The sequence below is a fragment of the Cephus cinctus genome, unplaced genomic scaffold (genome assembly GCF_000341935.2).
Source record: "Cephus cinctus unplaced genomic scaffold, Ccin1 Ccin1_scaffold0806, whole genome shotgun sequence".
Classification (NCBI taxonomy): domain Eukaryota; kingdom Metazoa; phylum Arthropoda; class Insecta; order Hymenoptera; family Cephidae; genus Cephus; species Cephus cinctus.
Window position 1 is genome coordinate 369,830 of NW_014333403.1, and position 27,499 is coordinate 397,328.

General features: G+C 37.1%; 6 protein-coding genes and 2 long non-coding RNA genes across 18 annotated transcripts; 3 read left to right on the forward strand and 5 right to left on the reverse strand.

Moving 5' to 3' along the window:
- Positions 1-115: 115 nt before the first annotated feature.
- On the reverse strand, positions 116-4,012 carry LOC107270641 (brain acid soluble protein 1). Of its 2 annotated transcripts, none has more exons than XM_015745826.2 (4): positions 3,742-4,012; positions 2,921-3,028; positions 1,778-2,385; positions 116-1,411 (listed from the first exon to the last, which is right to left on the reverse strand). In XM_015745826.2, exons 1-3 carry the CDS (start codon positions 3,796-3,798, stop codon positions 1,810-1,812), a joined length of 741 nt encoding a protein of 246 aa, XP_015601312.1. In that variant the 5' UTR covers positions 3,799-4,012; the 3' UTR covers positions 116-1,411; positions 1,778-1,809. The 2 variants fall into 2 exon arrangements, with proteins under 2 accessions (XP_015601312.1, XP_015601311.1); XM_015745825.2 differs by having other exon boundaries at positions 116-1,414.
- A 379-nt stretch (positions 4,013-4,391) lies between these two features.
- LOC107270637 (cleavage stimulation factor subunit 1) lies at positions 4,392-6,578 on the reverse strand. Of its 2 annotated transcripts, none has more exons than XM_015745818.1 (4): positions 6,376-6,578; positions 5,190-6,294; positions 5,000-5,093; positions 4,392-4,925 (listed from the first exon to the last, which is right to left on the reverse strand). In XM_015745818.1, exons 2-4 carry the CDS (start codon positions 6,120-6,122, stop codon positions 4,681-4,683), a joined length of 1,272 nt encoding a protein of 423 aa, XP_015601304.1. In that variant the 5' UTR covers positions 6,123-6,294; positions 6,376-6,578; the 3' UTR covers positions 4,392-4,680. The 2 variants fall into 2 exon arrangements, with proteins under 2 accessions (XP_015601304.1, XP_015601303.1); XM_015745817.1 differs by having other exon boundaries at positions 5,190-6,087; positions 6,376-6,545.
- LOC107270645 (transmembrane protein 203) lies at positions 6,432-8,663 on the forward strand. Of its 2 annotated transcripts, none has more exons than XM_015745834.1 (3): positions 6,432-6,892; positions 7,191-7,359; positions 7,433-7,630. In XM_015745834.1, the coding sequence occupies exons 1-3, from the start codon at positions 6,716-6,718 to the stop codon at positions 7,549-7,551; spliced, it is 465 nt and encodes a 154-aa protein (XP_015601320.1). In that variant the 5' UTR covers positions 6,432-6,715; the 3' UTR covers positions 7,552-7,630. The 2 variants fall into 2 exon arrangements, with proteins under 2 accessions (XP_015601320.1, XP_024943775.1); XM_025088007.1 differs by having other exon boundaries at positions 6,707-6,892; positions 7,433-8,663.
- A 628-nt stretch (positions 8,664-9,291) lies between these two features.
- Positions 9,292-15,186, reverse strand: LOC107270646. The gene is made up of 5 exons (XR_001538386.2): positions 15,151-15,186; positions 14,213-14,258; positions 13,920-14,134; positions 10,149-10,350; positions 9,292-9,745 (listed from the first exon to the last, which is right to left on the reverse strand). It is a non-coding gene; the product is annotated as an uncharacterized LOC107270646 (long non-coding RNA).
- LOC107270635 lies at positions 10,420-17,790 on the forward strand. Of its 3 annotated transcripts, none has more exons than XM_015745810.2 (10): positions 10,420-10,949; positions 11,387-11,594; positions 11,672-11,780; positions 11,869-11,970; positions 12,614-12,878; positions 12,979-13,140; positions 13,250-13,861; positions 13,943-14,352; positions 14,439-14,646; positions 14,726-17,790. In XM_015745810.2, the coding sequence occupies exons 1-10, from the start codon at positions 10,922-10,924 to the stop codon at positions 14,953-14,955; spliced, it is 2,334 nt and encodes a 777-aa protein (XP_015601296.1). In that variant the 5' UTR covers positions 10,420-10,921; the 3' UTR covers positions 14,956-17,790. The 3 variants fall into 3 exon arrangements, with proteins under 3 accessions (XP_015601296.1, XP_015601297.1, XP_015601298.1); XM_015745811.2 differs by having other exon boundaries at positions 13,943-14,340; XM_015745812.2 differs by lacking the exon at positions 12,979-13,140.
- On the reverse strand, positions 12,853-13,503 carry LOC112494792. The gene is made up of 4 exons (XR_003060624.1): positions 13,391-13,503; positions 13,149-13,321; positions 12,974-13,062; positions 12,853-12,895 (listed from the first exon to the last, which is right to left on the reverse strand). It is a non-coding gene; the product is annotated as an uncharacterized LOC112494792 (long non-coding RNA).
- Positions 17,791-18,253: 463 nt separating the features above from the next.
- LOC107270631 (protein shuttle craft) lies at positions 18,254-23,951 on the reverse strand. Of its 5 annotated transcripts, none has more exons than XM_015745797.2 (10): positions 23,827-23,951; positions 22,042-23,517; positions 21,797-21,970; positions 21,331-21,720; positions 20,981-21,262; positions 20,605-20,895; positions 20,055-20,518; positions 19,445-19,975; positions 19,248-19,354; positions 18,254-19,124 (listed from the first exon to the last, which is right to left on the reverse strand). In XM_015745797.2, the coding sequence occupies exons 2-10, from the start codon at positions 23,441-23,443 to the stop codon at positions 19,034-19,036; spliced, it is 3,732 nt and encodes a 1,243-aa protein (XP_015601283.1). In that variant the 5' UTR covers positions 23,444-23,517; positions 23,827-23,951; the 3' UTR covers positions 18,254-19,033. The 5 variants fall into 5 exon arrangements, with proteins under 5 accessions (XP_015601283.1, XP_024943768.1, XP_015601284.1 ...); XM_025088000.1 differs by lacking the exon at positions 23,827-23,951 and adding an exon at positions 23,598-23,754; XM_015745798.2 differs by lacking the exon at positions 23,827-23,951 and adding an exon at positions 23,592-23,751.
- On the forward strand, positions 23,843-27,430 carry LOC107270634 (histone acetyltransferase KAT2A). 2 transcript variants are annotated; one of them, XM_015745807.2, is made up of 5 exons: positions 23,843-23,976; positions 24,396-25,375; positions 25,446-26,006; positions 26,081-26,805; positions 26,889-27,430. In XM_015745807.2, the coding sequence occupies exons 2-5, from the start codon at positions 24,405-24,407 to the stop codon at positions 27,080-27,082; spliced, it is 2,451 nt and encodes an 816-aa protein (XP_015601293.1). In that variant the 5' UTR covers positions 23,843-23,976; positions 24,396-24,404; the 3' UTR covers positions 27,083-27,430. The 2 variants fall into 2 exon arrangements, with proteins under 2 accessions (XP_015601293.1, XP_015601294.1); XM_015745808.2 differs by lacking the exon at positions 23,843-23,976 and having other exon boundaries at positions 24,435-24,570; positions 24,632-25,375; positions 26,889-27,428.
- The last annotated feature ends 69 nt before the right edge of the window (positions 27,431-27,499 follow it).

Consider the following 27,499-nt stretch of genomic DNA (forward strand, 5'->3'; position numbering starts at 1 on the left):
CATATTCATTGCACACAGTTTCTAATTACAGCGACGCAATACACTGGTCGTTAATCTTTTTTTTTTCTCTCTTTTCCTTTTTTTTCCCTTCGCTTTGTTAACGGTGTCTCATTAAGTATGGGTATCTTTTTTTTTTTCTTTTCCTTCGAACCTTTACCTTCTCTTGCCTTTACTAATTAATATAGTGCATCAATCGTAATATCTATCTGTACACTCACAACCGTTCAAATACACAATAATATTAACATATTTAATATTGGACCAGTTAATAAACAAAATACAAGGTTTCGCAGAAGTCGTTGGCGCTTATCAATTTACATAGGTGTTTCTTTGTTCTTTTTTTCTTTAATCGCTCGCTCCTACGCGGATCACAGTCGGACATGAAGATTGATCTTGGAGAGAAAATATTGATGGTCCATTTCAAAGATCATGGAACATCCGCCTGTACCAATTTGAGATGCGATTACAAATAAGGTATACCCCAAGAATTCTTAATTCGATATTTTGGAAAATAAAACGCAACAGGAGAAACGAAGACAAACGAGTGTAAGCGGTCGCAAAATTATTGGAGGACTTTGCCAAAGCGATATTAATAACAATAACGCGAGTAAATGAGATATAAAACGATGATAAAGATTATAAAGTAAAACGAGGAAGGTCGTATATTAATTGGGGTTTCAGTTCGAAAGAAACGCGTTTATCAGAAATTTTATTTCTGCACACTCCATTGAAAAAGAGAAAATCAATTCACCATAAATTCTCATATATTCCATTTCATTCAATCGTTATTTATATAAGTAAGGTATTACAGTAATTTTCTATTTACGATTTAATTCCAGTTACTTTCATATCAGACCTGAATACGTAAGCCCAGTCCGAAAGACAGCGGAGACTCCCATAAAGCTCAGCTCTGATTTGAAACCAACCATTCTATATAAGTCCATATTAAATATATTTTACAATAATATTATCATTGTACATGAACAACGTATGCTCTACACCTGTTTTGCCATCGCCGGCTAACCAGCGCCATTCGTCGAGTAGCCATTATTATTAATCCACCCCGTCGCAGTCAGACTGACTTTGAGATATTAAATGGTACGAAGAAGAAAAACAAGAAAGGTATATATATATATATATGTCCTGTGTATATACATATACACACACCACACGATACTTAAAGCAACGCATCCGTTCCGAAAATAATAAGAAAAAATAGGTAAAATAGTACGAGTAAACATCGACAACGACCGCTTCTCAAGATGCTCAGTTCCCGGCGCATGTTTACTAGATATACAAATTGTGACTCGGATGCGCTGATTAGAATGACGATTAACAAGAAGGTGTCAATTAGTTAAAATAGACGAGGGGCTGGATTTGTGAACCCCGCTGTGTGCGCCAACCTTGGTACCTGCTACAATAAAACGACATGATCCATTTTAGAATTTTCTTCACGAGCCGAACGTGAAATTGTAGAAAACAAGAAAAACGTGATATTGCATCTATGTGAATGGAGCTAATATTAATTGAAATCTCAGTAGAAAGATTTTTCCCTTTAAGCAGAATGAAACGTTATAATCAATAAATTCAATGAGTAAGCGATCTCTTGAGTGAGTTCTGCTGACGAAGTGAGTGATAATTATATAAATTAAAAAAAAAAAGAGTGGTTATTATATATTAGAGCAACGACAGAAGGAAAAAAGGATAATGTAAGTTCATTAACGTGTATATGTCACGTGTAACAATTAAGGTAGAATCTTACTGGCCGAGGACTTACATGAGAGTCGCGGTAAAGATGGCGGAGAGAGGTTATTCTTTCTTTTCCTCAGTGGGAGTGGTGGTTGAAGCATTTTGAGACTCCGATGAGGAAGACGATGAAGGTGGCGCTTCCGCAGCTGTGTCCGTCGCGTCTTGACTCGAGTCCGAGCTGTCCTTAACCTCCGCGTCCTTCTTCTCGTCGTTGGCGCTCACGCTCTTTACGTCTTCCGCAGAGCTTTCGGATTCTTCCTTCGTCTTCTCGTCCTTGGAATTTGTCTCGGGCGTCTTTTCCGCAACATCTTTACTCTCTGTATCATCGGCATGCTTCTCCTCGTTCTCGACTGGTTTCACGTCTTTGTCTTCCTTGGTATCGTCCACTTCCATCTTCGCGGACTCCTCCTCGGAATGCTTCTCGTTCTTGTTATTAGTCGGTTCCTCGTCGGTATTATTTTCATTATTCTTTTCTTGCCTCTTTGGACGTCCGCGTCCGCGTCCAGTACCTTTTGACGAGGTGTCCCTTTTATCCTTTTTTGGTGGTGATGGGGCTGGCGTCGACGGTGCCAAACCCCGTGCTGAACTACGCGTACGTCTTCTACCTTCTACTTCACCGACTGATGTGTTTAAACCCTGAAAAATATATAACATATATTATATTCTGACGCAATTTCTTCCATAAAATTTAACAATTCAAATTCGCAATAGATAACCGATAAAAAATAATTTTTGAAAGAGAACAATATCGCATTTCTTTTCTAATTTAAACAAGACACAAGTAATACAGTCTATTCAATATCAGTTATGTTTTATTCTTATTAAGTTTATCTAATGGATAAAAAAATTAATAGAGATAGACCAGGGGTATCAGTTTAGTAATAGTAAACGGTATATTATTCGAAAATGGCGCCCCGAGCAATAAAAACTAAGAGTGGGCACAACTTCTCCACCAGACCTGCGCTTTCCCCCATAATCCCCACTCCTTAACCGTATATCCCCACTCTAGCGTATCTTTGCCTACGTGTAGGCAGCCAAAGTTGGCGGGGATGCTAAATGCAGGGAAATAAGTCGAAGGGGCTCTAACCTTGGCCTCCCGAACCTTAAGATTTTTGGCCTTTTGATAAAAACGCTCTATGCAATGACCTCTGCTAGGATGCTAATGACCCACCTTCAGAATAGCTTCGCCTTCCTGGGTCGTCCTTTCAAGGGTCGAGAGTCTCTTAGTACCGCCGCGTCTGTTTTTTGTAGGAGTTGGTTTCTCCTCTGGCGACTGATCCTAAAAAAGTGTGAGCAATGTTACATTTTTATGTAACCGTACAAAGCAAATCTGCAATCGTCTTTAAAATCAAAGATATGAATTAAACGACTGTAATCGGGATTAGTAAATATAGAATAGAATAAAAAATAGTTTATTTGAAATTTACCTTGCGTACATTAAAGAGTAAAAACCTTGGTGCAATAAGCGTGATAAATACGAGAGCGATAAGGTTATCAAGGATCGTCGAACTGGTGGATTCTTAAATCTTTTGAGTTTCCCTCCATTGGATCAATCACGTGACGTTTCGAATAATATGTGTCTTCGCGATTGAGATTCAAAAAAAATGATTTTTTCAAGTATGCTATTGTGGTTTCATAGTCGCAAAAGTGATTTCCCGCCTTTTTGAAAGCAGTCCGCCGGCGTGCGGCGACTCTCGTCACGCGAGGCACAAATAAAAAACATCCACCATCTTTGCCACTGAAGGACAAACGGCGCAGCTTTGAAAAATCACCGAATCCGTCACCACGCGTAATAAGCACGGGATTCCCGATCAACGTTCGGCCTGGCATTTCGCGCAGACATACGAAGAACGGTATCTCTTAATCGGCGTGCACGACGGAGTTCGGAATTTTCGAGATACCGAGCGTCGCCCCGTATTTGAGGGACCGCACGCCGTCTTGGCATGAAAACTCGGCTTGACGAAGGCTTTTCCTTCTGTTTTGGACCCTTACCTTAGACACATCCTCGACGTTGTTGTCGTTCTTAGTCTCCGCCTTAATATCGGACATTTTATCGCGCGGGAATCACTCAATAACACAGGAAAACCACGGATTTTCCAAGAGAATTCGCGCGGAGCCCGGTCGCACTGTTTATACGATAAGCAAAGATGGCGGTTAGCGTGGGTCACGTGACATCATCAAACGCGAAGCGGGACGACAACACGCCGCCTGCCGCCGCGGCGCTAAACCCTCCACGTAGCGACGCCGCGAAATACCCGCCACCCTTCGATTCAAAATAACGACCAAGTTCTCGAGCACGTTGCCCAATTCACTTTCGCTTTCGTAACCCTTTACAAAATCAACAGGCGATCAGCAACAGCCGGTTGTACCCAAAACTATATAATAATAATGACAACACCAATCGCCCGAATATTGCCCTTTTTTTTTCTTTTTTTTTACCAGTGGAGATACTTGTTGAATTCTCACTTTTCTAATTGTTGTACGCTTGTGCAAGCTTTTCAATTTTTAAGGATCACGGTAATATCAAGTATACTTGCAAACATTCCCTCAACGACCTGAAATACTCTTCACATAATGTCCAGCGATCACCCTCCTATTTATACATTAATCATATGCATTTTTAATTAAAAAAAGATTGGTCATTAGGTGAAAAACATACAATGTTATTTCATTCTCTATATCTTTTGTCTGAGTCACTCTCCTCAGTGTTACTTCCGTAGATTAAATTTCACTTACGCTTACCATTTACGATGTGACGTAAATGTTATCTGTACATTTTATCCCAATGAAGATCTTTGTACCAAAATAAAAAGCCTGTCGAGCAAGCTGCTTGTTATATACACTGTTTAGAGTACTTAGGTAATGTTGTCGATGATCACCAAAATAAAAGTGTATTATCTTTTTCTTTAGTGTGTAGTCTTTGTCACTCTATTAATGCGTAGGCATTCTCCTGAACCAAAATCGTGCCCTAAAATCATCACTGCAAGTTAAAAAGGCTGGTGCAGTAGGTGAGTGTACAATCAGTCGCACTGGGCCATTATGACCCAATGATAATAGTTGTTTTCTCGATGCATTTCGCGAGTTCCAAGCGCACAACGACGTAGTAGCCTCGTCGGGAAACATCACATAATCTTCCGTGTGGTTAAATATAGCTTGAGCTTTGTGTTCTTGTTTGCCTATAAGAAAAAAATACAAATATAAGATTTCATACGAGACATTAAAGATTTAACTGATTCTTTCGGACTTTTACCTGTAGTTCCTGCACCTGTGTAAGCAATTAAGCATCTGCTGGTTGAAAGTTCCCATAATTTAATTAACGAATCTTTCCCTGATGACAGTAAATACTGAAATGCATAATAGTGTTGTTCGTATTTTCATTGTGCACAGTGACATTTCTGCTCAATAAAGTTATAAATGCTATTACTATTAGTATCTCTTACCTTTCCGTTTCTCGTGAACGTAACAGAGCAAACCTCATATCCGTCGTGAGCCTTGACAAACGTATTTATGCACCGATTTGATACTCCGTCCCACAATTTAATACTGCCATCTTTACCAGCAGAAGCATATGTCTTTGCATCTAGAGAATACTTAATGCTAGTAATACCAGCTGTGTGCTGATGATTTGGTATACTACACACAAAACATTGTCCCGTATTCACATCGTATAATCTGACAACAGGATGATTTGTTCCCACAACAAGAAAATCGCCAGTGGGATGGAATGACAAACATCGTATTTGATCTGCATCTGTGATAGTGCGAAAGGCCTTCTTAACACTGGCTTTACTGAAATCGAATAGCTTCACAGTAAAATCTCGGCTGCCAGAGACAAGAATGGGCTCTCTTGGATGAAACTCTAAACAGGTCACTTCTTCCAGATGATCATACAATGTTCTGATAACAGGATGACCCCCTGTTTGATCACCTGGTGCCATTTCGTCTGGTGCTGATTTGGCTAGCATTCTATCAACGTCTAAAATCTTTATTGATGCATCTACCGAGCCCGTTGCAATAAGTTGACCATCTGCTGAGAATGCTCCTGCTCTACAATTTCCCTTGTGAGATGTGACATATGCTGTTTCATACTGTGCAGGTTCAGGTGCCTGAGTTTGAGCTTCTGTTTCAAATTCAAGATCCAATCCAGGTCCCAGAGTAGTATCAAAAGTTGTAAATGTTGGTACATGATTAGTTTCTTTCTTTGCACGTTCTGGTTCATGGGCAGCTCCAGTTAGCATCAAATGAAGTAAACGATCTGAAGGAGGACACGGAGGATCTGCTTGAATTATATTGGACAATTGTACTGCAAGTGTTTGATGTCCATCATAGAATAATTGACTGAAATGAAAATTATTTCCTATAAATCCGTTCATTACTCTCCACAGTTCTAGACCATCCTCACTAGAGCTATACACTACTATACTCCCATAGGCAATACCCAAAATATAATTTGCTTCAAAGAAAGATTGTCAGCTGAACAGTTTTATTGATTAAATATATTTTTCCAAATTAAACCACAAATCGAACGCATACAGGATGAGCTATCTAAGAAAAGCATCATTATTAAGTATAAAAAGGCGCATAACCGCACAACATATATACAATGAAATTATAATTTATTTCTACCTGATGATAAGTCTGTAGAGGAGTTCTCTACTTTTTATAATGTTTTTCGGATCCACCTCTGGCTCCTTCATAGTGCTGTGACTTTCCGTATTTTCCCGTGGTGACTGAATTTTGACTGTTTTCCTTAGGACTTCTTAAACGAATAAATAACGCCCACCAATCGATGCTTTACTTATTGGGGTTATGTTATGGATATTAATTCACGGTCACGTTTGTATTAAACGTCTTCTATAACTTCAATAGAAATGGTTCAGAATGGTGGAGTTGTCGTTTCTCTGATGGCCACGACCAATCGAGGTGCTCAGTTCTTTGAAGAAAATTGCACGTTGGAAATGTCAGAATGGCTGAAGTAAAGACTGAACGGAAATCGAAAGAAATCTGTTTAAAAGAAGTTACCAAGAAATGCCCGAAAAACAGACCCTTAACGGATTCTAAACACATATTGAGAAAAAGGCTACCGGTCTGTCAGCCTAAACGGAATAAGGATATTTACGTTACTAATAAAACCAGCTTTAAGGTACTTGTTGTGTTGAGCATAACCTGTGTTATGTTATATTTCTGATTGATTTTAGGAAAAGTATATTAATCCTTTATTCAACTTTGTTGCTGATTTTTTAGAAAATGTACAAAGAAGCATAACATTATACTGTTTTTATTCAGAAAGGACTTTTAAAAGCCATTAACATGATTTTCTAAGCTAAGACTGTTCCTAAATATTGATTGTTGTTTGATTCTTGAATTAGCAGTTCTTTCAAACATAGAATTACATTCTTTTTCTTCTAATATATATATACTAATATGATATTATCTTAAAGGCACAATTGAATAAATGCGAGAAGCTGTTGGATGCTGGGGAACCAGAGGTGATAATTCATGGTCTAGGAGCAGCGATAAATAGAGCATGTAACTTAGCTCTGCAGTTGAAGGAAAATCATCATGGAACTGTAGACTTAGATATCAATACTTCTACAGTAGATATCATAGGTTAATGAATTAAATACCTTATGATTACCCAATAACATAATAAAACCTATTACTAAATGCATTAATGTTATAGATGACTTTGAGCCACTCACTGATGATGCAGATTACGAAGTAAACAACAGGCAAAATTCAGCTATACATATTCGAGTGTTTAGAACAGCATTAATAGGGACACTAAAGTATGCTACATAAAACATCAAAAAGACACAGTGTTCATCATTTTCAATAACATGATTATATTCCATAATCACATATAAAAACACCAAACCAACATACATTTTTAAAATGATCTTTTCCTTATATGAGTTGGTACACTGGCTGGGTTTAACCATCTTTGAAATATGGATAAATCTAGTCTCACTGACTATCTTCACTGTTCTGCTTGCATTGAAACTGGATGACAATTATTTCTCTGGTTCGTCTGGAGTTTGGATTGTGTTCTCTCCTCTCTTTGTGGCAGATGGTTTAAATACCTATTTCTGTGCTATAATTTTTATAAGGATGCACATGGAAGGTATGATGAAAGCGGCCATACTGAGAGCAGTTTGGAGCTTGGTATTTTTACTCTTAGTTTTTGTTTTCAAATATCTACTTTGCAAAAAACTGTCTGGCCAAAGCAGCCCCGAATACTCTGAAGTTCTAAGTCCTGTTTTTATCCTTCTGCAACTTATAGCAGTCAGAGCCTGTCAGCTTCATTGACCCGGAGATGAATTAGAGTTACAAGTCACAGGACGTGAATATACAGTTGTGCTTCCACCACATCCACACTCTATTTATACAGAAACCGAATTTACGTATTACATGCGTTGAACAATTATTGATTTAATTAATTTCTATATATTGGTATTTAACAAATATTTCATTTTGATTTATTATCGTATTTTATCCATCCTTTCAGAGAACCTTAATGCACCTTAGTAAAACGGAATCTATACAGAATATATATATATATATATGTATATACATATTAGTCAAAAATATTTTGCTATGTATTAACATCATTGAATTCAATCAGTTATAAATCATTAAAAATATTAATCCCAAGCACTTTAGGCGCCAGTCTGTAATTTTAAGACTTTTTAAACATCTCAAAACGTATAGTTTTTTTTCTTTTTCCTTCAACGATATTGTCCCTAAATCTTTTTTCCTACATAACAAATTGTACAAACTTTGTTGAACTTAGAAATAAATTTGAATGTAAATAAATGTTAATGATATGCTGCTGATACTTGTACTACGAATCCATTGTGAACTGTATGTAAGAAAAAAGAAATAAATATTCATTTTCTTATATACATCATAAATCCTAGTAATAAATATTCCCAAAATTAATGTTAACGTAAAATTCGAATTTCAACCAATACATAATACTTTGCTTCATGCGAAGTTACTTTCGTACGCTGAAGGTATATTTATGTCATAAACCGAATATTCTACTTCCGGGTAATCAGGGAGGGCGCTGGAGGCCTGCGCCCATGCAAAATGGTTACTCGACTCTTGTTCAACTTTTCGTCTTTATTTATCTATCATGATGTAAAATAATTTTGACTTCCACCGTTACTACTATTTATTTATGATCCACCTTCTCCACGAAATTCTACCAAAGAGTGAGAATAATAAAGTGCCGTATCTTTGGTGCAAAACAGTTTGTCAAATTCTCAATATATTTCATCAAATCCAATAATATCGTGCGTTCGATATTTCAAAATATGTATAAAAAACATTTATCTCTCTCCCAATTCAAAATAGAGTTAACCTACGTCAGTTTCAATTTTTCCCATCTATCCGCTTTCATAATTCCACATTTTTTCCCATCTACCGTATAAAACAATAATTTCATATTATACCTAAACAGATCATTCACCCTTAAAAAGATCCTCTTCATTTCCACACCCTTAACATTTCCTTGTTGAGATAATGCTTAACCTGTTATTTCAATACGAACGATATTATTATTAGTTCACATTAAATACACATGGAACTCTCCCCTTTAAAGGTCTCTTACGCAGGCTTGTATTAATAACTTATTTACTTTCAATCAATGGTCGATGTAGTTCACGCAAAAATTTCATCTCCGTCGCGAATAAAAACTCCTACGCAAAACTTTATTGTCCTACGAATGATAAATACACAAGAAACAACGAAGCAATAATATATAAATAATGATTAACCCTCAATATACATATTTTCTTGTCATTTTTTCAATGTGACAATCGAACAGAATTTTTTGTTTTATACAGGATACACAACCTCGCTATATATCTTCGAAATTCCACAGAATCTCAAAATATATTTTCTACTGTCGTCCTTTGTTCAGCGTCATATTTAGTAAACAAAATGTCTACTGAAGCTTTTTACTAGTTTTATTGGCAGCTGGGCTAGTAACCTGTGAAAAGAGAAGAATGATATTGATTCGACAAAGCCATGCACTATTTATACATATATGCTTATAGATTATGAAATTCCATGAAAATTTTATGGCAACGATATTAGACATCTGTTGTCAGAAGATATTGAAAATTAGTATCAATGTTTACAACAGCTTATTGCTGTTATTTTTTTAATTGATTTAATTCTAAATATACATTATATTCCGTTAATACCGCGTTATTAATTAACTAAAGGAATAATTTGTCAACACTTCTCTCAACTTACAAATCTCTTCGTTTTTTAGCTACAACGAAATTCTCGATTACGAAATAAGTCTATTTGTAAATTAATGGTGGATTTGATAATTTACATAAAATTCCAGAATTCCAGTATATATTAATCAAACCTTATATAATTACCAATTATTGGAAACCCTTAACATCGCTTTAGCATCGAATACACAATTGAATATATATTCGGCAGATCTATGCCACCTCTCTATATAGACTGCATTAGACCAAACACATATAGACCATAGGGTCGATATTTGGATAATATTTCAGGTTCACCCTTGGAGATGATCATCCTCGAATTTTCCTAGTAACGTTAATCTGGAATTAACTAAAGGTTAATTATAATGATTATCTCCTAACTAACAGACTGTAGCTGTTACAGGAGAACATACATAGCACATACATAACAGCAAAAATTCTCTTTTTTACCATCAGGAATTCTGAGGGGTTGCTGTCTAACAAAAGAGTCACGAAGAGGAGGATAATGGTTTTGACAATGCTTGAATCCAATGACAAAAATAAACAATTTAGAAGTTTGCGTTCTATCCTGGTAATGGGAGGGTGGGGGTGAAGGTGATGGTGCTGCTGCTGGCGGTGGTGGTGGTGACGCTAAAGCCGATGGTGGTGGTACAGTCAGGTAGACATATACCTCCCCGCTTGGCCTTTCCCAATGAAGATCAATATTCCTAACCAAAAGGAGGCAGAGAAACTCCAGGAATTGTGGAAGGGGTGCGAATCAAATCACTCTATAGGCAAAGCCTGTTGCTGCCATCACACTTGAGAACTTGTCCTTGCGGAGGAAGCTTCCTCGACGAGGTCGAGCATACGAATTGAATTATTATAACGCGAAACACGGTTTAAAAGGCCAGTGATGTGCGGTGGACTCAAATCAAAGGATTATGGATAGACTGAGTAATTTGACTCGTGGTTAGTTTCTACATTTCTTTTTCTTTCTTTTTTCTATTCCTGCCATTTCCGATCGTATCTTCTTTATCGATATATGTATATTGAACTGCGTACGAATTATTTGTATTTATAATTGTTCTTAGGGTTTATTATCAAATTAAATTTGAAGGGACGTTGTGTAATAGGTTTTTTAAAATAATAATTCTGTGCGTTTTTAAAAATCCTTTTTTTTCTTTTTATAATCATATTATTGTTTGGGACCGGAAGATATTTTGTTTTGCTGTTCAATACTGCGTTTGAATTTTCGTAAAAATTTTTACCGGTTTTTCGTTTAATCAAACGATTGATTGGTCCAAGATTACTTAACTGTGCAATCATGGACTCTGTTATATTTGTAATAGCTTAGATGAGCGGGAAATTTGAAATGCATGATATTGAGATGAATTTTTGTTTTTAAGGCGTAAATACGACAACATCTTCGACTGGACAAAATTGTATATCGAATTCGTCAAGCTCAGAATCGCTGGACAAGTTCCTGATAACAGCACCGTCCTGGTTCGACGCAAATCAAGAATTAAGATGGATCTTTCTTCTGCACACTTATGGATTTGCATGTCTCTTTTTTGTACTCAGCTTTTACACATTTTTCTCCATACTCAACTTAAGGTAGTATCAATATTTACTAAGTCCATATTAAATTAACATTAAATATAACAATTGAAAAAAATTTAATTTTTTTACAGATCCCTAATTTCAAGTCGGCCTTTTATGTCCACAATTAATATTTTTCTCTGTCTACTCGGAGCATCTAGATCAGGCTGTCTCTTTATAGATCCCTACAACCTTAAAGAGGTAAAATAAAACATTTATTCAATATCGTCATAAAATTCATAAACAAACTACACAACAAGAGCGCTAAAATTAAAAATATCTTTTCCAGACAATGCCTAGAGTGATGGGCTCAATAATGTGGGACATTGGATTTCCCTGCATAACATCAGCCTTTTGCCTGATCCAATTGGCATTTCTGCAGTTAACACAAGTAATGTTTACTTAAAATGTCTACAAACCCGTTAAAAGAAATAGTAGGGAAGGAAACGTGAACCAATCATTACTCTATTTGACAATCTGTCAGCATGCATTGACAGCCCCGGATTTTGCGAAAATAACACTGCTGAATACCCCGTTATATTTATTACCCTATACACTATTAACTAACTAATTTCCGACATCCTAGAGATACCATTTCGTTAAAATTTACAACGTAAACGATAGGCTTTGGCATTTATCCAAACAGCCTGCTGAGCATCGCCACTAAACAGTAGCTCAGAAAGTTCTTTAATGACCGTTCCGTTCTTTGACATTACTCACCAAGAATCCTATTTACATAAACATCCGTGGGAACTAAAGTTTTTCGTGAAATTAGCAAAAGAGTAATACTTCTACTTGAGATCTTTTGATCATTGGAGAGACCAGCTCATGTCAAAACATTTGATTTCGTTTGACAAGCAAACTATTGAACTTTGTATTATCAAAAAGTACAAAGTCAATTTATCATTAAACTAAATAAGAAAATGGCACTACGTAGCTTGAAAATGAGAGTAGAGATCGTTAAAATATAAGTTTATAACAGATACTTTAAGTATTCACAAAAAATTAATACAATGGATTTTACTCTGTTTTAGCTCAAATTTGGACCTGAAAAGATACAAAAAGAATCTTGTCTCAGTTTGGTAATAACGTCGCACTTTTCCTGCATCATTGCAAGCGATGTGGCTCTTGCTTTTCATAATCACTACATTGCCAAGTATGTGGTCCAGACTGTTTTTCTGATCTGGAGCATCCTCTTATACTTGACGTTCCTACATGCAGGATACAAAGTCATGCATTTACTCAGAACGATGCCAAACAGCATGCTGACGCGTGACAATTCTCATGCGAATCAAAAAGGTTTGTAAATTTTTTCCCTGAAACACTATACATATATATACACACACAATATCATAATGTGGTGTACAAATTCTGATAACAAATTGCTTGTTAACCTTAGGCATAATGCAGCTTGCCATGCTAGCCCCATACAATAATTTAGCGACATCAGTCGCTGCTGCATTGGTACCCACTTTGCTTGGTCCTAAATTGAAAGTAGCAGAGGAAAATGAAACGCCTGGAAGTCTCAATAAAAATTCTGAACTAAATCAAAGTCTGAAAGGTACTAACTTCCAAAGGCTAATGTGACTCATTTCAATCATTATAGTGTACAGTGAATTGTATCAGATGAATTTTTGTTGACTGGTTGAAAAAATTGTTAATATTTTTAGCTCAATCCATAACAAGGGTCTCAAAGTGCCAGGAACTGATTCGAAAGGATTCGGGAAAGACTACAGCTACAGCTGCTGGAAAAATGTGTATATCATCAAACAACACTGAGCTTCCACAGATTCAGGCTACCACGACCGTACCGGAAGTGTACGTCAGGCCTCCAACACCTACACCTTCCACAGCGAATTTACCAATAATAATGGTATCGAGTCCTAGTCGTAGAAGTTCTCTGGCTAGTCGACGTGGTAGTGACATATCCGGTTCCTCCAGAAGGAATTCAGAGTGCAGCGTGAGGTTCATAAACGAGGAAGAAGTTTCACCTATGTCGGAAATAAAACGCAGTTCTGACATTAATGTAAAGCAATCACCGGAAGTGGAGAGGCCTCGAACCCCAGAAGGAATATTGCGTAGGCATTCTGAAAACATTACACCGTCTGGTAGCACAAAAGATTTAAGAAGATGTTCAGACTTTACTCATGAAAAAAATCGCAGTTCTCAATTCGCTACGAAATTGAGGAGGAACAGCGATTTTGGTAATAGAACACCAAAAAGAATGTTGCCACCGGAAGAGCAACCGAAATTACCCAAAGTACTTGACGTCAGTCCAGCAGGTATAAAAAAAATAATAAATTAAAATAATCGTTAATTATTTATAATAATCTCTTTTACCTTAATCAAAATTAATATTTCAGGCTCCCGACGTAATTCTGATCTTGGTGGTTTGACAGGCGTAAAATTGAATTCGCGAAGGAACACGGATTTTTCATTCAGACGTAATTCCGACGTGATAAAACCCTTTCTTGTAAATCGTCGTTCCAGCGACATTAGTATCAGGACGTTGGATAAGAGTCCTACTCACTATCAGTCAATATTGCCTGAGAAACCTGAAATACAAGAGAAATCCGAATCAGATTCAGAACAGCCCGATTGCAACGAGAGGGCAGCACTGATGAGCGACAAACCTAAAGACAAGGATGAAGAGTTGAAAGGTCGTAAGAAAAGTCTTTCCTGGAAAACAGATAAGAGCAAGGAAGATCATGAAGAGATTACAGCCGAAACAAGCCTGTTACCCGAAGCTGCTATACCAGAAGTAAGAGTAACGGTAAATCGAATGAATTCTTAATTACGATACAAAAATTTCCCAGGAAATATTCGAATCGAAATTTTAACTTTTTCTATGTCAATCAGGGAGCCGACTTCACTCTTCACTCCATACTGAATCACATTGCTTATGTGAATAGAGCAAAGTCCGACACTCCCCTTCATATACCGGAAGCGGATACCGCAGCGGCAAGAAAATCGCAAATTCGACGCGTTCTCAATGTTACCTACGCCACGGCATTTTTGGGAATAATATTATGCATTGCAGACATAGCACGTATATTCGGGCCGTATGGTAAGTTCTAATAATAATAATAAAGGAACCAATATTTTTATAAAAATATATATATAATTTATCTATTACGTATATTTAGGTCTGTTGGCTGAAACTGTTAAATACGGTACGCGACCAGCTGCCACACAATTTCCCAGACCATGGCCGTGGTTGCTCTATCAAACTTTGTGCAGAGCTGTGGAACTGATAATGGGTTGTGCAATGGCAAGTATAACTAAACAGCCATCGGTAAGCCCACGGCATCAATATCTCAACAACTATCCTAGTTATAGTTTGCGCATCAAACAGAGAGATGGTCTTTACATATAAAGCAATACATTGATCATTTAACATCGGTAACGATATTGATCGATTATATTATGATATATCAAAATTCGTATTTTTGAAGATATATACGTTTATATATATATCTCACTCTCCCATTAGTCTGTACTATACGCTCGGAGAGAGACTCTTAAGAGACAATTGAATCTGTAATGTCGAAAGCTAATCGATTACGAATACCGTTGAGTTGTGTTTAGCTGCTGCTTCTTCACGGAGCTGAAGAGTCTTTAGATCTGCAAAGAAAAAGAATTCAAGTATTAGTAGATTCTGATACGATAAAGGGGAACAGTATTGATTATTAAAAAAATAAATCAAGAAAATACAGTAACAATCAGCAATGCAAAAATCCTATGATCGTGAGTTAACGATCTGGAAGAACAAAGGAAGAAAAAGTAACAAAAAAAAATGTGTAGCAATAGTTTGATGTAACATTCTAAAAGCAGTGACTGTGTTCAAAACCGCGTATATACTCAAGCTCGTTTATTCAAATATTACTTCATATACAAAGCCTCCCCTGTCAAGATGATCTATTTTAGCCAACAAGGAAGCTATATTTTTCACGTTAGATTAGTTTCCAGGCAAAACATGAAAGGAATCGAGAATATCACAGAGAAGAAAGGTATAAAATTATCCTCGACTCGTTTGCTTGCAATCTCTATTAATTCTATACATATATTATGGATAGTCGTTGATTCAGAGAGAAGGATGAAGGGAAAAAAAAGAGTTTGAATCAAATCTCTTCTCAATGCTATTGCGGTCACACGTGTCTTTCAATATGTAACTTTGTTTAAACGCCGCAATAGATTGTACATAAAGAACAATCTTTAGTCTAGCTTATATATTATAGTCCCTGAAACGAAACAAAGCGAATGCATTGTATACAAAAAAAATACAATAACAAGAACGCATTACGTTTTGCACTCTCAGTGATGGGACAATAATAATAAATTACAAAACCTTTTTAAAGTGCCCTACTCTTGAATGTCGAAGAAATGAGAAAGCTGTTTAATAGTAAAAAATTGATGTCTCGATGGTTTAATTACATGAAAGAATTTGAAAATTGTAATAACTCGATGTCTTGTGATCCTATAATATATGTGATACGCGTTTAAATGTTTAACGACACGATCAACGGTAAGAATTTTATGCTCGTGTAAGATTCCACGTGGAATATTCCGTATCAAGATAATTATCACGTTTCATCGCTTTACACTAGACAGACGAAAAGATCAAGACAAGAGATTGAGGTTAGGAATACAGATTTCACGTCCATAAGTGACACTAGCGCACCATATGATACATGTTATTGGGAAGTTTCGACTGATTTTATACAATTTTTTAATTAACAAGTTTGACCTATTACTAATTACTGCCTGACACGGAACATTCCATAGACTCTTTGAAAAAGCCTGATTATTCTTATTATATATAAAATTGAGCTGAATTCTAAATGATATATATATATATTATAAATTCGATTGTCTGTTCTTCACACGAGCATTAAATACGAAAGCCAACGTTATCGTATTGGTATATATATACATATACAATGTATCTGTATATAATATACAGATATAGTTCTTATGCTAGTTGAAAAAAAAAAGTATATAATGGGTGTTCAATGTGCCAAATATTCATGTTATCTATTTTAAATGTTTACGAGTATATATTGAAGAGGTATACAATTATTATATTATAATAGTAAAGGAGGTGCAAATCGGCACAAACCATTAATACAAATAATTATTTATGTACGATTGGATTTATAGTAATACTGTAGTAATCGAGAAGACAATGAGTGTGTGACGTCATCTAGTCAATGCTTTCGAGGCAGTGGTGTGTAAATAACTATTTTTATCAATGGGCAAAACATTATCAGTATTTTTAAGGTCTGAGTGTTGTTATCGGTCATATACACTTTCTATTGCTTGCAAAAAAAATTTGCGTTGGATATATAAGACAATATTAGCGATTATTGTAATAATCCATCACGAAAGCGTGACTCGAATTTCGATACGTTTGGACCAGAAAAATCATTGCTTTATAAAAAAAAATTACAGGACATTTAAGAATCAGCAATTTGAATTCTGTGGTATTTATGGAAAGATGTCTTTTCTGTTTTACCGATCGGTAAAATTACAAGTACAGTGTTCTTTGTTGAATAGGGTAATACAATTGCTTAACGACTTTTGTTGTTGTCTCACATTATTTTTTGCACATGGATTTTCTTGCAACTGCCAATAGAATTAATTCAGACGGGAGATTCGAATATCGAGATTAGAGTCATACTGGGATGTTATGAAATGAGATTCTTCAGAATCTATGCATAATGTAAATATGAAAGGAAAATAATCACAGCAGTAATTCGTGGATCAAACAGAAAGTTGAGATTTTTAGAAGTTGAATTAATATGGCTTAGGATATCTAACACGATTCTAATAACTGCATTTTCCTCCATTGCTATGGTGCTTTTCGCAAGGGACATGTGAAACAAGTATCTGGAGATTTATGTACACCTGGTATATCAAGTATACATAGAAGACAAATGCTTTGAAGAGCATTTCCAATAAACTGTTAGTCACAAGACCAATGTTTATCAGTATATTTCAGAAACGTGATATATAGCTGTAGTGCTCAAGCAGTGTTGAATCATCTAAATCATGCTCCACAGTAACGGAGCAGTAATGCTAGAAAAATTAACATAGCAGTAGATAACTTTTGTCTAATGTATCTTTCGCAAGAGACAATGAGTTCTTATAAAAGAATAAACGGAAATGGAATTCGTATAATTGAAAATAAAATTTTACAAAATAAAGAATACTACGTGGTACTTCATTGACTTATCCAATTGATTCCTTTATTATATAATGAAGGTAAGGAGCATCGTGATATTTTAAAATACAGTAACCTCTTACTATTTGCGTGCCCAGGCGGTTTCCCGTGCTTATAGCCTTGCGCTTTGCAGCTTACCCCCCCTCCCCCCAATTACAGTCTAAGGGCAGTAAAAGTATTTTCAACGTACGGACTGGTGGTAAATCACTAAGTGCGCATTTCTTCCCTCACCAGCAACATGGGCGCACTTAGCCAGAGGCTACTGAAGGATTACATGGGTTGACTATATTTCCATCGGAGTCAAGTTGAGAGATGAGATACGTGTGTTGCATATCTATAGATTGGTAAACTATAGGTGTGCATTCAATGTATTTCAATTCTGGTTCGTCTCCGGTGGAAACGTAGCCATTGGTTATCCTGTGAAACAGCTGAAATATATGGAGAGCTAAAATTCTTTTCCTTAACTTTGTATATTTCATGATTCACTTTACTTATTAATTGATACTCCCACATACACTGTATAATATTATAAAATCAACAATATTTTATGACCATGCATGCCAAGATCTGTTGAGAAGGAACCATACAATAGAATAAGTGTAGTTTCTGTATAACAAATAAAGTTTTAAAGTGACAGCTCGTAATGCATACGAGGTCATCGGTTGAATAATCGAATAATTAGTTAATTAATAAAGTGTAAGTGGCAATGAATATTTTTTTTCTTCTAGATTATTAGCTTTACGATCCATTTATCCCGTATATACTAAAGTGACAGGTTTTAAAATTTTATGCGTTTTTTCCCACTTTATTTTTACATTATTTCTTCACGCAGCAATAATTTTAAGTTAAACACGCTAGAGACAAAAAGTTTGAAGCTTGAAATAGAGACTAAGTTTCTCGTGGCAAATTATCCTTTTTCAATTTGAATATGTATCTAATTTATGCGAATGATTCTTTTCACGTTTTGCAATTGAACGATTAATCACTAGTTTTTAACCTTACTCTAAAGACGATTACCAATCCACGACGCCATTACGAGTTACTCTTTTTTTAAGGTGCTAATGATTTTAACAGCACGAAAGTAAATGTTACAGGTTTTAATTCTGTGCATATTTACTTGGCTCATAACGCGACAGACAGAATTGAAGTTCTGAGACGAATTCAATTGTTCTATCATTTCCCTATAATTAAAGTCTTCTTCAAATGTCCAGATTAACCTTGATAGTCAAAATCATCTTTGACTAATCTTCGACTTTGAAGTAGACGGCATCGACACGAGTTTGTGGCCTTTCTTAGCGGGCAAGGGGAGAACTTCGACATTTCTGTAACAAGATAAATTAAACAAAGTTTTTAAAAAAAACATTCTACATATTTTAGATACAATTTTACAATTATTAATATTTAATACAATTTATAGATTAGTAATTTCGCGAATTAATAGCCACCTTAGAGAGCAGTTAGCTTTTGACGTATTGAGCATAGGACCTGGTACCTTCCTTTGACCACTTTCTCGTTGTACTAATTCTAATAAACTTAGACTCGGCAACCAACACTATCGAATAAAAAAACGAACACAAGTTAACTCCAGTTAAAAATACGCATATATTATATAAAAGTATATAAAATTTAATATAATAAATACCTTATCCTTCACAGCAGTAGCAACAACATTCCTCTTCGGTTCTTGATCATAAGCTTGACTTTCGCAGCCAAACTGTTCGCAGTATTCATGAACGAAGTGTCGCTTATCTCGATTCATACATTCAAAGGAATAACTCCTTGACTTCTGCTTAGACGTTTTAGCCAACTGAACTAGTTCCGTCAATTTATCATGGACCATTTGACAGAAGAAAGGATCCTTCTTGGCCCAATGTTTCATGAGATCACTATACCGTGGCATAAGCTTGCCACTCAGATCAGGATTGACAATTTGCAAGCACAGAGCCAGTTTCCTGTTCCTTTCAATAACCTTACACTCATCATTACACTCTAAAGTTTTTAACTGATTCTGCTTCTTCGCACCCTGGCCAAAGACTTCTTCCAAGTCCACTGAATGACCAAGTTGCATGTCTGCCATTTTACTGGCAAGTATACCACTGGCTATTCTTTGGAAATCGCGTGAATTCTCAACACAAGCTCTAGTCATACTTCTATGACCGCACTGGCAGGTAACCTTAATGATAGAAAATATTTTAGAGCATCTTTCACACAGATCAAATAAATCATTAACCATACTGAACCACAATCCTTACCTTGACCATTTCTTTACATGGAGTATCAGGACATTTTCCCTCGTGACAAGGAGAAGCACAAATGTGTCCACATAAATCCCTAGGTGTGGTACATGGCTGCGTACACACTTGTCCTGGTTTTTCGCAAGATCCAGCGTGACAAAGTGTAATGCACTTATGTCGTCCACATGATAATGGTTTGTTGCATGGTAAACCGCACGATATTTCATTCACATGACACGGCACGGCTTTGCGCAACTCGTGCTTACCGTAACACCAATTTTGAGTGAGCACAGTGCACGGAGGACACGTAGCTTCGCTGTGACAATTGTGTAACACCTCGTGCGAGCACGCGTGCTGTCGCGAACAAGGTCTGTCACAGGCGGGACGTCTCGTGCCGCAAGGAATTGGAGGATATAAAACAGCAGCACCACATTCGCAGAAGAGTTCATCAAAACTACTTCTCCAGCAGGGCTGGCACCTTCCTGTTAAATAAATGTATGTATTTAATTATATTAACAGCTATTTTTACATGGAGCAACTTGAAAAAGTTATTCATTCGTTTCTGTACCTTTATGACAAGTCTGCTCACACTTATGCCTTCCGCAGCTTAATGTTTTTGAACAAGGTAATGGGCAGATATGTTCAATATCGATGCAGCACATTTGATTACACTTATGTCGGCCACAGGATCTTTTCTTGGTGCATCTTTTCTCGCAACGAGCATCATCGGCCTTTGTCGTTAGTTCCTTGCAAGGAATTTCCTTGTCCATGTTGCCACAGCGACATTTGACTTTTGTGATCAATTCGCATTCCGGACAATCACCCTCGTGGCACTTTGACTTGCATGTATGAGGATGGCCTGGAACAAATATCGATTAGAAGGTGTTTATATTGATCCACAATAATAGATTCTTCCTAGTCATTTTCGTTGAACGTATATTTACTTGGTTGGCCGCACTTTAGACGCTTGCAACAGATCTTCTCGCACGTTGGTATTTCATCTAAACAGCTTTTTCTCTGCTCCGTCGAGGGAGTCTGTCCGCAGCAGCAATGAGTGACGGCTTCCGGTTTCAGGGAACAAGATTCGCAAGGTCCAGGATGGCAAAGAGCCTTGCACTTGTGATTGCCACAGTCTAAGAGTTTCTCACAAATGTTCTCGCATGTATACGTAGAAGGAATATCGACGTCGCAAGTAACCTCACGATTATGTTTGCCACAAAAACATTCTGCGAAAGAAATCCAATTCATTCTTCGATCGATACTAATCATTTTTTATTATGTTAATTGCATTTACCTTGGTGTATGGTTTTATCGCATTTTTCACAGCTGCCGTGGTGACACTTTTTTTCACAGGTGTGTTTCTCGCAATTTAATAATTTACCGCAAGTGGCCTCGCAGTGCAAAAGCGTCGCGGTGCTGCACTTGAGTGTTTGCGAAGTCCTTCCGCAACCACAGTACTTTGTTACCATAGCGATACATAAAGGACAAGGACCAGGATGACAAAGTAAAGTACATTTGTGAACACAGTTGGTATTTGCTCGCATACGTCCGCAGACGTCCCCACAGGAATGAGCGACCTCGCGACGATTCCATTCTGGCGTGTTACCCTTTCCGCAGAAGCAAAAATATTCTTCTGGTATCACAGATGTTACATTCTGACAGGCTGGACAACGCCAACCATTTTCTATTAAAAAAATAAATCCATGAAATGATAATATGGTTGCAAACTAAAATTAGTTATATGAAGATGGCTAACTCACCACTCTGCGACGATTTGGCCCATTTCTTAGTGCACTTTAAATGTAATACATGATAACAATTGGAACACGACCAAACATAATCTGTTTGCTTTATACGATCACAACATACTAGGCATTCGAGTTGTCCTCTATTTAATTGATCTGTTAACCTTTCCCTTTGACTGGCATCATCGTCTACGGGAATTGTAACAACTTATTGGGATATAAAATCATAGGGCTTCGATAGTTTTAGAATAATTACTTACCTGTATCGTATTTCTTGTTGCCACTACGTTTTGGAGTACCACTCCTGCTGCTAGTTTCATTCTTTGACCTCCAACTTTCATTGTCTTTATCTTTGTTCTCTCGGGCACTATTCTTGTTACGCTCTTTATCTCTGTTTCTTTCACTCCTCTCGCTGCTCACATCATAATTATTTTTGTGTCCATCATAATCCTGGTAATTATTCCTCTTCTCTCTCTGACTACTATCGTATCTGTCACTGTAGCGTTCTCTTCTCTCACGATACCTTTCAGAACGATCATCGCTGAAGTACTTTTTTCCATTCTTTATCCAGGACTGAGGCTGCTCTGAATTGTGAGTAGACGAACTGGGCTCGTTACTAGTAGCGTTATAATTGTACTTGGGTAATTTGCCAGGTTGTCTTGAACTATCTTGTTTATATTGATAAGACAGGGAGTCATTATAAGGCAAGCCTTTAGTACCGTTCTTATTTAGCTTTCCATTGGTGTGTTGTTTTTCTTCATCCTTCGACATTGAGGCTGTTCCAAAAGTGTCTCTGGTTCCACTGGTGGTATTAGAAACTGATTGATCTACGTTCTGCCTTTTTCTTTCATTGTCCCTCCATCCAGAGGAATATTTATTACCATCGGAATATTGTCTACCATTGTTATATCTATCATTTTGAAACTTGCCATAGTTCTTGGGATTTTGATTCTTGTAAGAATTCCTATGGAAGCCATTCTGATTATGTTGCTGATCTTGTGATTCACGTTGCCTATAATTACTATTCTTTTTGTTGAAGAAAACATTAGATGGCCCTGCTTCTATCGTGGCAGTAGCATTTCCATGATGCATTTCTGTAGCTTCGCATTGTGTGTTAGTTTGATTCCCTGCACTATTTAGACTGGCAATTGGTGCTTCTGAATAGCTTGATTTTGCACTGTTTGGAATAAATTCATCAGCAGTAACATGCAGATTTGAATACTCTGCTATATTCGGATATGAATTCTTCACTTGTCCTGGGTACTTAGAATCAGTATTATCGTTCTTACTCCATCCTCCATAGTTACTACTTTTGTAATTGAACGATGGAAGCTGTGGTTGTACTCTATTATTCTCAAAGAAACACTGATTAACATTTTCCAGAAGTGAGGGTATTGGTTGCTCTTGATAGACAGACAATGGTGCTACATTTTTCTGAACCGGGGGAACGTTGGTTCTACTGGTTTGTTGAAAGGGTACAGCTCTGTTCTGATCAAAAGCACTAGACCCGCTTGAAGTATAAAGATTACCTCTTGGACGAGAAAAATTATTTCCAGCATAGTAACCCCATGTTTGATCTCCAGGACCTGCATCACGATGATTGGAGTATGGATGATAGTTGGGATCATCAGGTTCGTAGTACGAACCGTCCCAAGTGGCCATCTGGCCTTCCTCCTTGGAGGTCTCTTCTATTAAATTACAATTACTTGGTGCTCCTCTTCCTGTGAACTATATTCCTGAAAGTATAGAATTTTGTCAGTCTCAGCTAGCAATATGGTAATACTGTCACGCGAATGAATCCTTTCACGACCATAACTCGCTTGAATATTAACCCTCTGGTATACATCTAGGTCACCAATGACCCAAGCGCAGTGTACTTCAACGTGGCGACGAAATATGCTGTAGACCAGAGGGTTAACCAAAGTATTGCAAAAGCTACTAAGATATTTTATAAGACACTCATCATGGAAATTGCAAAACATTACGCAATATTTCTTCATGCAAAGGATAGTTGAAAAAGTAGATAAGAAAAATTGACTCTTTACCTCTTTTCCTGTACGAATCAAAATACAGACTAATGATTGCCGTGTCGGTAGCAGCGCTGGCATCGAATTTCCTGACGTCACGTAACCAATGTCGAGGCGTCACAATCGCCATTGAATCGTTTAACGAAACTGAACATTCTAAAATTCGAGGTAACAATAGCAGCATTTTCATACGTTACTATATGAATAATATTTACATTTACGAATAAGTAAAACAATCGCTTTAATGGCTTGATTTCATTTATAGCATTGTTGTGTCGTTGGTGGTTGCAAGGACGCCATGCGAATGCGCCCCTTTAAGACCCCCAAAATGTGAAAATAACTGAAAAATTAATAGAATCTATATCGACAGTCCAATAACTATAGAGCATTATGATTTTCGTAGCTTGTGTCTGTCTGTTTTTCTGCTTTATCCCTAATTTAATGAGCCATTATATACGTTTGACGATGTAAACATCAGTTTATGTTGGAGTAACGTCGAAAATTTAGGAGCGCCATATTTCAAACTGAGTGGATGAAAGTACAGAGTGGTTTGGAAAACGGACAAGAAATATTTATTTGTTTGTAAGGTAATCATCATGTCGGCGGAGGAGGTAAGCCGAAATGCGACAATTGCCTCAACGGACGACGCAGGACAATCGGTGACCAGCACATCGCAAAGTGTTGGAAATTCGACTGAATCAAATTCACCTCGACCATCGGACCAAGCAAGCCGACAGAATAATCTTCAGAGAATTCAACAACGTAAGCAGCAGGTTTTCAATTGGCCTCAGTTAAAAAAATTATTGAAACTCGCCAACTACAGTGCTTGCCAAGTGGAGGACTGTAAATGTAACGGATGGAAGAATGCCCAGTCTTTGACAAAATCACCTAAGAACGATATGCAACAGCCAGTCACTAATTTCTACGATCCATGTAGAAGTTGCACTCATGTTCTGGAAAATCATATAACGCATCTGTCAACACAGTCCGATGAAGAAATCAACAAATTACTTGGAATGGTGGTGGACGTAGATAATATTTTCATGGGAATGCACAGAGAAGAGGATCCAGACACAAAGAAAGTTTACTATTATCTGTTCAAGCTGTTACGAAAATGTATACTATCTATGACTAAACCAACTATAGAAGGTCCGCTAGGACAGCCTCCATTCGAGAGACCCAGTATAGCAAAAGCCATTACAAACTTCGTTTTATACAAGTTTGGACATTTGGCTCAGAGGGAATGGCAGGCCATGTACGACCTAGCTAAGATGTTCTTACATTGCTTGAATCATTGGAACTTTGAAACCCCGAGTGCCCGAAAAACAGCTGTAAATGCTGACGAGGCACCAGCCTATAAAATAAATTATACACGATGGTTAGTCTTCTGTCATGTACCAGCTTTCTGTGACTCGCTGCCTCACTATGACACTACTCTTGTATTTGGAAGGACTTTACTGCAAGCAGTGTTCAAATCAGTGTGCAGACAATTAATGGACAAATGTCACAGCGAACGAGACAGGATGTCACCAGAGAAAAGATTCCTTGTTCTAACCCACTTCCCCAAGTATGCACCGTTATCTAAACCACTAAACATAATTATCTGATATACCAATAACAATTATCTCTCTCCTTAGATTTCTGTCGGTGCTAGAGGTGGAGATCTATTCTGACAACTCTCCAATTTGGGATCCTGAATTTAAGCAGGTTCCCCCATCGCACCTGCAGATTGCCCCGGAAACAAAAGGTCACCAAGGTCGTCGTACTGGTGAATTTGAGAAGGTGACCGTGACTCCCAACGAAAAAGACAATTTCACAACTATTAACATAAGTCCAGGCATTAAAAAGATCCACGAAAAAAGGTCTCACTCAGAAGGAAGGTCTGACGTAAAGAGACGTAGAAATGAAGAAGCCTTCGAAGATCTACCAGAGGAGACCGTAGCTGAAATCGTAGCTACAATTAATGACCCCAATTACATGTGTGGACCTGATGCCGTATTTCCACCGAACGTTCCAAGAGACGAAACAGCCAAGATAGAAGAAAGTCGAAAGATCATCGAATTCCACGTCGTTGGAAACAGTCTTACGCAACCAGTATCTAAACAAACCATGCTATGGCTAATAGGACTGCATAATGTCTTCAGTCATCAATTACCTAGAATGCCTAAAGAATACATATCTCAATTAGTATTTGACCCGTAAGTATCATAAAAATGATTCAAATACGATATTACGCCATTTCTCTATACTAATAAAGTTTAATTAATTGCAGAAAGCACAAAACTTTAGTTCTAATAAAAGACGGTAGACCAATCGGCGGTATATGCTTCCGTATGTTCGCTACCCAAGGTTTCACAGAAATAGTATTCTGTGCAGTAACAAGTGAGGAACAGGTCAAAGGTTATGGGACCCATCTGATGAATATGCTTAAGGATTACCATATAAAAAATAACATACTACACTTCCTGACCTTCGCCGATGAGTACGCTATTGGTTACTTCAAGAAGCAGGGCTTCAGCAAGGACATCAAGTTACCCCGTTCTATGTACCAAGGTTACATAAAGGATTACGAAGGTGCCACTCTGATGCACTGTGAGCTCAACGCGAAGATCGTCTACACAGAATTCACGGCTGTGATAAGGAAGCAGAAAGAAATAATAAAGAAGCTGATACATCAGAGACAACAGGAGATACAGAAGGTGCATCCTGGGCTAACCTGCTTCAAGGAAGGTGTACGTGGTATCCCAGTGGAGTCTATTCCAGGAATACGTGAAACAGGATGGAAGAGTTATGCTCAAACCAGAACGAGAGGCGTAGCAAAAGGAACTCAAGGTTCTGAACCTATGGAAGCTTGTCTGGATATTACTGACTCTCTGTACAACGCCCTGAAGAATGTCTTGACCAGTGTCAAAAATCATAGCACAGCTTGGCCTTTCTTGAAACCCGTTGACAAGAACGATGTACCAGATTACTATGATCACATTAAATATCCAATGGGTAAGTCACGTAATTGGTATGCATATCTGTATACGGATTTAACATAAATTCACGTTGCAAATATATTTGTCACTTCCTTTCAGATCTCAAAACTATGACGGATCGTTTAAAGGCAAGGTATTATGTCACTAGAAGATTGTTCATTGCTGACATGACAAGAATATTTACAAACTGCCGATTGTACAATAGTCCAGACACAGAGTATTACAGGTGTGCCAATGCACTGGAAAAATATTTTCAAACCAGAATGAAAGAAATTGGTCTTTGGGACAAATAGGAACGTGGCTGTGTTGTTTCGTGAAGATAAAAGTGCACTGGGACGCTGTTCAGCTGTCCTGAATGGAAGCTATGGAGAAATTCTGTAATTTTGAAAATAATATGGTCACAGACAAGTGACTACTAGACCCCATAAAATTATTCTCTGCGTTCTATGGTGACTGACAAAGTTCAGTTTGGAATTTAAAATAAAGACCAGTCATAATAGTTCTGGAAGGTCACATATAGACAGATGAGATTAATGGTCCAATGCGAAGTTTTATTCGTTTATAAATTATAAAATTAGAAGAATTAGAAAAATGATTAAAAAATTATAGGCTCGTATCACATTACGCGCAAAGCGTATCTTATCCTGCGAGTATCAGGTTAATAAATATGCAAAATAAAAAATGTTTTGTATTTCTGGAATATTTAAAGA

Bases quoted from the DNA above. Each gene is read 5' to 3' on its own strand.
- LOC107270635 (XM_015745810.2), top strand. From the start codon at position 10,922: ATGGATAGACTGAGTAATTTGACTCGTG. The intron at 11,595-11,671 runs GTAGTATCAATA...ATTTTTTTACAG, and splicing joins TTCTCCATACTCAACTTAAG to ATCCCTAATTTCAAGTCGGC. The intron at 12,879-12,978 runs GTTTGTAAATTT...TGTTAACCTTAG, and splicing joins TTCTCATGCGAATCAAAAAG to GCATAATGCAGCTTGCCATG.
- LOC107270631 (XM_015745797.2), bottom strand. From the start codon at position 23,443: ATGGCCACTTGGGACGGTTCGTACTACGAACCTGATGATCCCAACTAT. The intron at 21,263-21,330 runs GTAAATGCAATT...TTTCTTTCGCAG, and splicing joins CGATAAAACCATACACCAAG to AATGTTTTTGTGGCAAACAT. The intron at 20,896-20,980 runs GTAAATATACGT...TATTTGTTCCAG, and splicing joins TCTAAAGTGCGGCCAACCAA to GCCATCCTCATACATGCAAG.
- LOC107270645 (XM_015745834.1), top strand. From the start codon at position 6,716: ATGGCTGAAGTAAAGACTGAACGGAAATCGAAAGAAATCTGTTTAAAA. The intron at 6,893-7,190 runs GTACTTGTTGTG...ATTATCTTAAAG, and splicing joins CTAATAAAACCAGCTTTAAG to GCACAATTGAATAAATGCGA. The intron at 7,360-7,432 runs GTTAATGAATTA...TTAATGTTATAG, and splicing joins TTCTACAGTAGATATCATAG to ATGACTTTGAGCCACTCACT.
- LOC107270637 (XM_015745817.1), bottom strand. From the start codon at position 6,446: ATGAAGGAGCCAGAGGTGGATCCGAAAAACATTATAAAAAGTAGAGAA. The intron at 6,088-6,375 runs GTAGAAATAAAT...TTTTCATTTCAG, and splicing joins CTCTACAGACTTATCATCAG to TCAATTATTCTATGATGGAC. The intron at 5,094-5,189 runs GTAAGAGATACT...TATGCATTTCAG, and splicing joins CGTTCACGAGAAACGGAAAG to TATTTACTGTCATCAGGGAA.
- LOC107270641 (XM_015745826.2), bottom strand. From the start codon at position 3,798: ATGTCCGATATTAAGGCGGAGACTAAGAACGACAACAACGTCGAGGAT. The intron at 3,029-3,741 runs GTAAGGGTCCAA...ACACTTTTTTAG, and splicing joins ACGTCGAGGATGTGTCTAAG to GATCAGTCGCCAGAGGAGAA. The intron at 2,386-2,920 runs GTGGGTCATTAG...TATATTTTTCAG, and splicing joins AAGGCGAAGCTATTCTGAAG to GGTTTAAACACATCAGTCGG.
- LOC107270634 (XM_015745807.2), top strand. From the start codon at position 24,405: ATGTCGGCGGAGGAGGTAAGCCGAAATGCGACAATTGCCTCAACGGAC. The intron at 25,376-25,445 runs GTATGCACCGTT...CTCTCTCCTTAG, and splicing joins GTTCTAACCCACTTCCCCAA to ATTTCTGTCGGTGCTAGAGG. The intron at 26,007-26,080 runs GTAAGTATCATA...AATTAATTGCAG, and splicing joins TCTCAATTAGTATTTGACCC to AAAGCACAAAACTTTAGTTC.